The 8816-nt window shown below is 47.5% G+C and overlaps 1 protein-coding gene across 1 annotated transcript; it reads left to right on the top strand.

Annotated features, from left to right (window-relative positions):
• Window positions 1-290: 290 nt before the first annotated feature.
• On the top strand, window positions 291-8585 carry LOC122624670 (serine/threonine-protein kinase pakB-like). Its single transcript, XM_043804340.1, has 5 exons — window positions 291-1480; window positions 2189-2284; window positions 7512-7683; window positions 7744-8218; window positions 8308-8585. The coding sequence occupies exons 1-5, from the start codon at window positions 291-293 to the stop codon at window positions 8583-8585; spliced, it is 2211 nt and encodes a 736-aa protein (XP_043660275.1).
• Window positions 8586-8816: the final 231 nt, after the last annotated feature.

The following is an 8816-nucleotide window of genomic DNA, read 5'->3' as shown; positions in this document are numbered from 1 at the left end:
GCGCAGCTCAGCCCAGCCAAGTTGGTCTCAGCTCCTGGCGGCCCATCGCATTCCGTGGCCAGTCGCAGCGCGAGACGGTTAGCCAGTTCGGACCGACTAGTTTCCAATTGCCGCTCTTGAGTAAACCAAAAAATTAGAAATAAAGAAAGAAATATTATTCGTGTCCCCACAACGCAACACAACACAAAACAGGTCAATTTTTTTCCCGTGTTTCTTGCTCTTTTTCCGCAAAGTGTGAGTTGTGTGTTTGGCTTGGCTTACGTGATTGAAAGCGAGACAGCCAGGACATCATGATTGTCAACATGCCCGTCAACGGAACGGGCAGTGCATCCAGCCCCACATCGAACCCCAGCACCAACAACAACAACAACAATAGCAGTACCACCAATCAAAATGATAGCAGCAGTAATCTTCCCGGCGATTACAACTTCCTTAAGCGCAAGTTCGACGATCAGGAGGAGCTGACTTTGGGCCACGACTACGAGCCCATCGAGGCGAATCCCTGGAAGAAGCGACACTTGGACTACGATGCCGGGGATCTGCAGTTCCACCTGCAGCTGGAACAGCCGCCTAGTAATCCGCCAGCCAACGCTGCACCCGCCCAATCCTCAACGTCCTTCATCAACGATCTGTTTGCCTATGATAGCAGTCTCCTGGTGCCCACCGCCGCCTATTCGCACTGTCCACCATCGAGTGCTCCTCTGGAGGACAATGGTGGTTGGACGGGTGGCGAGCTTCTGGAACTGGACCATCGCTATAACTCCGGCTTGCAGGCGGAGCTGGGACAACTGAATGCCACTCTGCCGCCGACAACGCCAACATCATCATCAGCTCAAAATGCATCGAACCATACGCAGCAGTCCACACAACAGAATGCCAGTCCTGGACAGAACCCTCACCAGAATCAACACTTTCTGGTGCCGCAGAAGCAGCGCATACTGTCGGCGGGCCGACGCACCTCATCCGGTTCGGGAAGTGGGGCAAATGAAGCCACCGAGGCGGACTTCGAGGATAAGAACCTCTCGTGGCTGCTCAACTTTAAGTTCGACGAGTTCCCGCACCTGTCGCCGCACAATCAGGTACACGGACAGGCGCTCAATCTGCCGGAGGGCAGTGCTCCCCCACATCTGCCTCCGACGGCAATGGCGATCAGCACGTCGCCCTGCAGTTCCAGCTCGCCCTCATCCGCCTCCGCCGCATCCGCATCCGCCACAAGCACAAATCAATCCCTCGGATCCGGTATGGTGGATCAACGGGCCAGATCGCCCAAGAGCTGCTCCAATGCAGCAGCGATGCCAGCGGGAGGTGGAGGGTGCAACGCCTCCGCTGGCGCTTCAGCAGCTGGGGGCGTGGCCGGAGTTGGCTCCACCAAGACTGGGCGCAAGTTCGAGGAGCTAGTGATGGAGGTCACCTCGGAGCTGGACGGTAACGACATGATCGTTGCCGAGCACGTTGTCGTCGAGGATACATCGTCCAAGGCGTAAGTGAAGCCGAAATAAAAAACCACTAAATGCGACAGTTAAATATTAAATATTAATATTAAATGTTTCATTCTATACTTCTGTTGGAAGATCTATTTTCGTTTTGATATCAACCCGCAGATCTAATAGATAGATAATAGATACTTTTATATTAGGTTGACAATATAATAGACATATGTAATAATTGGTTGAATTGAGCTAAGTTAGAGTTAGAACTGCTTCTGGATAAAGTTATTTGGCACATACACGTATTTTATCAGTAAAATAACTACCTTTCATTTAATAGCCATTCTATTTTGATAATATAATATGTTTATTGTTTGTTTTTATAGTTGGATTCATTTAGTACTGTTTGTATTTCAGTCTGCCATTTATATACAGTAGCATTATTCATCTATAAGGTTTGCTAAGTCATTTCATTGCCTTCCTTAATTTCCCAGCCAGGGATTTTATTACATTTTCATAAATATCTAAATTCAATCTAGGACACGGATAACCCGTTTAAATATAGCACCTTTTGAGATATATTTTGTAATATATTTTGAATCTTTTTCCCCCATTTGTGCGTTCACCATTTGCTTTTGACGTCCTCCAATCGATGCCACCGACGAATTTCCCCAACCACCCAACCCCCCAATCGCCGCACCACCGAACCACCACCCACCAACGTGGCTGAAATCCAAAACCAACCACCGCAAAACAAGCAGGCCAAAGAAACCACCGTTCACCTACACGGAGCTCATCGAATACGCCCTCGAGGATAAGGGTGAGCTGACTGTGTCGGGCATATACCAATGGATATCGTAAGTACTGTCCCCCATCGAATCACCCACTGAACCACCCACCACCAACTTCCCGCCCATTTGGATGGACGCCATTTTGTAGAGTGCTTACCTTCTATTATTGTGGGGGTAAAAAACGCCAGCCGGATGCAATTAAACAAATCTCAAGCATTTGTTCTTGGCCTTTCCCGTTGGCCATTTGATTTCCTCGTTCGTCAGGTGTTTGTGTTGCGATTTCGCTCCTTGGTTGTTAACCAAAGTGCACGAAGTGCAACAATACCAGCCAGCAAACAACAGCGGCAACAATGAAAGTGCCAAAAGTTAGCAGCTCAAACAAATTTATGGGCTGGAAAATTGCACTTACTCGTGTACCTTGCCTTCCCACATAAGGTGAAAAACAAAAATGTTGTTAACCAAACTATTTGCGAGTTGTTCAACAAGTTGTTCATGCCAAACTGGTCTCTATTCCCTATTTATCAGCTAATACCGCTAGGAACCCATTCATTTGGGCGTTACATATAGACCCATAGGTCTGTGACGATTGCTTATTGGTAAAGTAATATCCCTTTGTAAATATTCGTAGTTTTAAAAATATAATTTGACAGGGCTTAAAGTAGTTTTCGTTTAGAGCTTAGCTAGCATTTCTAAAGGTAAATTCTGTTTCTGCTCCTGTTAATAAAGTTTTTGATAGTATTAAAAACTAGCTAGTCATTGCCTACTTTTCGCAGACCACCCAGTTTTCCATTCCAATCGTTTCCATTTCCACAATCCATTCTGGCCACGCTGAGTTGGAAAATATCAATTCGACGAGAATCGTAGACGAAGAAAACAAAAAGTTTTAACACATTTTTCAAGGTTCATTAATTTGGCATTTCGCCCCCCTCCCCCCTCCCCCGTCACCCGCCGCTACTCCCCACCTGTATTTTGTTGTTCGTCCTTTTGTTGTGTTCGAAGCCCCGGAATCAGTGTAAATATTTGAAGCCGCAGCCGCGAATGTTGCGTGTAAATATCCTATATAAATTTACATATAAAACCACCCCCCCGTTCAGGAAGAGGGGGAGGCAAATAATTTATGACATTTGCCCATCACCTGCGCACCTCACCTCACCTCCCCCGTAATGTTTAATGTAATGAATCGACAGTCCAAGAAGTTTCGGCTCAGTTCGAATGGGCGTGCAGTTTTGGGGAACTTTTCATTAACCATTCACAAATTTACTTTGCGGCCCCCAGTTGGGTGTGGGTTGGCAAACAGGGGGTTTCTGAAAAGGGGGTACTGGGTACTGGGTATTGGGTTTTGGGCTTTCGCAGGAGGGAAGGATGAGGGGATGGGAGGATGGGTTATTTCTCTTTTTTCAGTTCGGGGTTCGAGTTCCAGGGCCGTGTCCTCGCGCAGTCAAGGCAAAAATGGCGCCTGCGCAGGGGCTTTTAGCCATCAAAACCCACGTTTTCCAATGGCAATTTACGGAACTTTGCTGGCCCACGCGACCCGAATACCCTCCCCTCCAATCCTTAATCGTTTCGCCCTGGCAATTGCCCATGAAATTTCCACTGCTCACAATAATTATTAATTGCGGGGGTTGGAGGTGCAAGTCGGGGTCCTTCCGGCTTTTCTACACCTTTTACATGCATCATTGCATCCCGGGGATCAGGTGTTTGACGTGCCCATGCCCATGCCCATGCCCATGTCCATGCTTATGCTCATGCCCAAATGCTAGAGAGCAATTACCTGGTCTGGAGTCCGGGGTTCGGGGTTCGGGTTAAGGGGTTAAGTGGGTTAAGCGGGGGTTGGTACGCCGCCGCCCCTTCTTCCGGTCAATTTCGAATGCATATTGAGTGTTTATGGGATGCGGATCATGCTTGATCGGCCAGGACATGTGGCAGGAGCCCCCACTCCCTTTAGCGACCGCAACTAGGATAACTATCAGAATTTATGCGTAACCTTTGCCAAGGATGCCGGCTGACATGTCAAATGCATTTCGTAACTCGTATTTACTTCACTTACTTTACTCATACTCCTACTAACATTGTTTTTTCAAGTGCTGCAACTAGCAAAAATCACTCAGTTCTTAAGCCTAAGTTAAATATGATTTTTCCGTATATTAAAAGGCCAAGGCTATCTTCGAGTTTGGCCTTAACGAGTTTAGTTGTGGAAAGTCAAGAGATTTTCGTTCCTGAGCCGGACGACCTTCTCCCACAACGAAATACCTTCTGCCACATGTTCCTTGGCTTAAACCAACTGCCGACAAAGATCGAGTCCGATGTTCTTGGGATAACTTTGGCTTTCGATTTACCAGTTTCGTTCGGGGGGCGTGGCTGGCCACAGTTACGCCCAGCAAGAGCAAAAAAAAAGAAGCAACACAAAAAAAATTTGGCAATTGCCATTAAAAAGTTTTTCATTTTGCACAGCCGAAATGAGGCAACTTCTACTTTCGACTCTCCTCCTGGCCATAAATCCAGGCAATTTCTTTTATTGGCCAGGCAGAGCCAACGAGCCGCAACAATTTATGAACTGACTAGCGCAGTGCAAGAAATATAGTGTGGGCCCCACAGCCATTCAGATATATACTATAAATTCCCATATATATTTATATATACATGTAAATACGGATCCGGGGCCAGAAGTAGTTGCCCAGTCTGGCGGCCTGGTCCTTGCTGCCATGTAAAAAAAATGAAAAAATGAAGCGCCAGAGTGTGTTTGAGGTGGCTTGCGTGCCAGGCACTTCCAGACACGGCCCGGCCCTGCCCGGCCCATTTGGGCCTTTGGGCCTCCAGGTCTTTAAGCCTCTCGTCTCTCGTCTCTGGCCTCCGGAGCCTCCGGAGCCTCCAGTCCCTGGGCAACCAACTAGTCCGAGCGACCATCGCAGCCCATGAGCCTATGAGCCTATCAGACCTCATCACGGCCCGGAATGGCTGCCTTGGAGGCGAGGCGATCGGAGTGGGGCTGCTATTGGGTAGTCAATTACATAGCAATTCTCATCAGGGCTGGACAGCTACTGGTAGATACCGAAAACTCCATTTAATCCAGCTTTCAGTCGTACAAAAGTACGTACGATGTTCATTGATGCCACCTAACCAGGCATATTCCTGGCTTCAATTAATCTAGTAATCAAGTACCAGAGTAGGCATTTTTCTTGTCTTTGCGCTACAATCAGAAATAGCATAAGCTTTAATTTAGCTTTAATTTTGAGCGGATGTATGCTAGATGATATAGTTATTATCAGCGGGCTAAATGGGTAAAAATTGGGGCGGGCATTCCGTGTATTTCGACAATTTCACAGCAGAGCCAGCCTGCCCTCTCCATCGTTTGTTCTTTGTGTAGTCACCCGAATTCAAATCCGAGGCAAAGTCAGTCATTCAAATTCATTGACAACGATGACGACGCTGATAGCGGGTATTTGATTTTACCAAAAGTAACGAAGCCACTCAGGAGCCCCAACCACCCCACCAACTGGATGGTGGGTGCTTTCTACCCCGTAAAATATCCCCATCGAGTGGAGAACTACGTGCTTGAAGCCACGTTGACAATTCGACAAGTGCGGCAGACAAAACATGATATACACACTTGTAGTTTTATATAATTTACCTGTTCCGTCAGATATATGTACATATATATGTGTATATGTATATGCTATCGATTTGCTGGGTGCATGATTAAGACCAGACAGTCATGCAGCGCCCATAAACATAAACTATCCCATCCGGACTTTCAATGGCTGACTTAATATTTTGGAATTTACAAGTGCTTGTGGTAGAAAAGGATATGACAAAGGTGTTTGGGGTGATTTAAAACTTGTATATTGCGAAAGAGATCTCGAATCTAAAAGGATGATTTGTTTAAAGGTTTTTACACTTTAATATAATTAAAAAGTCGCCATGACATAGATCCAGAAGCATACCAAACTAAAAGTGTATTTGGAAAGCCAACTCGTTCCAGTGGGCAAGCCAGCCAAGTCACTCGCAAATGGAGTTGATTCCATTCATTGGGATATTAGATCCCAACTCCGGCGAAGCCAATTTCAAGTGCCATATCATGGCTTGATGCGTCATGACGGGCTGCGTGCCAAATCCCGGCAATAGTTCGTATATGTACATGTATTCCGGGTTCACAAGGGAGGGGGATACACACATGCTCCACACATCGCAGTTATCAGGACATTGCCGAGGGGTCATTAAGGAGTTCGCTGTTTTAGGGGTTGGGGAAATGCCGTGGATTTTCATATTTCAGTTCATTTCTCCATTTATGAGTCGTCATTTCTCTCCCGAAAGAGGGAAATCCGAAAAGGAAAATACGGAAAAGCGAAAGAAAAGGTGGGTGCTTTGGGGCCATCAAAAGCAAGCTCCACGTTTCCTGGCTCGCGTGCTGAAATTTTTTGGATTGCTTTCGAGCTGAAATGTGGGCGTAGAAAATGGTGGAGAGAAAACCCCGGGGGCAGTGGCAGTTAACCAATGACATAGCCTGACCCATTCGGGGGTTGTTTTTCCTCCCCGGCGCGTGCCGCCCACCCACTCCAATCCTCTGTGTGTCGTAATTTGAAATACTTTCCATTTTGTTGTCCGCCAAAAGCCCCCAACCGAGCGCAAAGCCCATAGCCCACAGCCCACAGCCCAAAACACAGCGAAGAATCCTGGCACGCGATGTCCTTTCCGGTCGTCGTTGTTTCCTCTTTACATCTGAAAAGTGGGAGTGAGAGTGGGTGGTGGATAGTGGTAGTGGGCTGATTGCGGGCTCTTCCACCTCCTAGACATGGGGCGTACTTCATTCTCTATTTTTTTTACCACCCGAAATCGCTTGTTCGTGACTGACTAGTAAGTAAAAACGAGCTAGAGAACCCAGGGAAAAAGGAAAGAAACGACGCATAATTTGTGCCAGCGTCCCTGTCCGTGTCCTTTTTTCGTTTTCCGTGTCCGTGTCCATGTCCATGTCCGTGTCCGTGTCCATGTCCGTGTCCGTATACCCCAGTCAGGCATTCAACGGACTAGTATAGGTCTGCCGCAGTGCTGTTCAATGACGTGTTTTCGTGAAAATTGCCTCGTTTCCGTTCCGGATTGGCTGGTCGAAATGGGGGCTGAAACTTTCATTGCAATTGGTCAACTGGCCAGTGGTGAGTGTCCACGTAGGAGAGCCAATCCCAAAAGAGATGGTAAACATAGTTCTGTTCAAAATTATGATGGGAAGGAAAAACCCCTAAAAGATAGCGGCCCACAATATCAGACCTAATTTTAATTCCATTTTATCTCAACATTTTAGCGATCGTTTCCCCTACTACAAATCCAATGATGACCGCTGGAAGAACTCCGTTCGACATAATCTATCGATTAACCCACATTTTCGGAAGGGAGTTAAGGCGCCCCAAGGAGCCGGTCACCTGTGGGCCATTTCCAGCGGAGATTCCGCAGAGAATGTTCTGGCCTGGGAGCATGTAAGTGAATATCCCTTAAGCAACCGCATAAAACTCATATCAATACCATTGAATTTGCAGAAGAAGCAGCGGCTGGATTTGTTCTTCAAAATGGAGTCGATCAATCGTGAGCGTATACAGCAGCATCAGCAACAGCAGCAACTGCAGCAGCATCAGCAGCAACACCAGCAGCACTCGCCGCAGCAGCAACAGCATCCGGCGGCACAGCAGCAACACGTGGCACAGGCCAGTAGTTGCATGTACGATGAGGCGGCGGTGGCAGCGGCTACTCTCACCCAGGAGATGATGCAGACGTCCAGTGGTGGCAGCACTGAGGGCAACCAGCAGCAGCAGCATCACCACCACAGCCACCAGAATCACCACAATCACAATCACAATCATCACCACCAAAGACTACTGCCCTTCAACGATCTGCTGAGCGATGATGAGCTGCGAAAGACGGCGGGTCAAATACTGAATGGCATCCATCGCGAGGTGGAGGTGCAGTCGGTCAACTCCATCATCAGCACCTACCACGATGTCCTGTTGGATAATGGTGAGTGATAATCGTAAAGGCTTCCACTTCCACTTATCCCAAGATTATTGAGTTCTAACTCTCTGCTCTGCTTTCGATTTTATTCAAAGACTATTTGAATCCCATACACAAGGACGTGGTGGTAACGGAAAGTGTCCTACGGCAGCAACATGGCAGCAACCTGGGCGGCGGCAGTAACAACCAAATGGGCGGCAATAGCCACATGGGGAGCGGCAACTCGCAGTACTACATCACCGAAATTGATCCCATGGAGCTCGGCATTCAGATGTCGCACCAGGTGGAGCCCTCCGAGGAGGAGGTGCTCTTCAGCGACGAGTTCAACCTGAACTACTTTGGCTACAATCCCGGTAGCGACATCGTCGCTTGACCGCGCAGACAACAGACTTCAGCTCCAGTTTCAGCTCCTCCAGCTCCCGCTCAGCCAAGCAATTGAATTACTAATATATGCATACTTATATACTGTATATATATTGCTCGATCCTGCTCCATGCCATATGCCATGACAACAATCGTAATTGTAGCCGATCTACTCATAAGCCAACTCTAAACAAATACTAGTCACACTTGAACAACACTTACATGTAACCACCTAAATCAA

Source organism: Drosophila teissieri, chromosome X, assembly GCF_016746235.2.
Source record: "Drosophila teissieri strain GT53w chromosome X, Prin_Dtei_1.1, whole genome shotgun sequence".
Taxonomy (NCBI): domain Eukaryota; kingdom Metazoa; phylum Arthropoda; class Insecta; order Diptera; family Drosophilidae; genus Drosophila; species Drosophila teissieri.
This window is presented reverse-complemented; position numbering and strand designations above follow the sequence as displayed.

What these genes read in the sequence shown, in the direction of transcription:
- LOC122624670 (XM_043804340.1), top strand. Translation starts at nt 291, where the DNA reads ATGATTGTCAACATGCCCGTCAACGGAACGGGCAGTGCATCCAGCCCC. An exon ending in GGCATATACCAATGGATATC is followed by an intron (nt 2,285 to 7,511) that starts GTAAGTACTGTC and finishes TCAACATTTTAG; the next exon opens with CGATCGTTTCCCCTACTACA. An exon ending in ATGTTCTGGCCTGGGAGCAT is followed by an intron (nt 7,684 to 7,743) that starts GTAAGTGAATAT and finishes TTGAATTTGCAG; the next exon opens with AAGAAGCAGCGGCTGGATTT.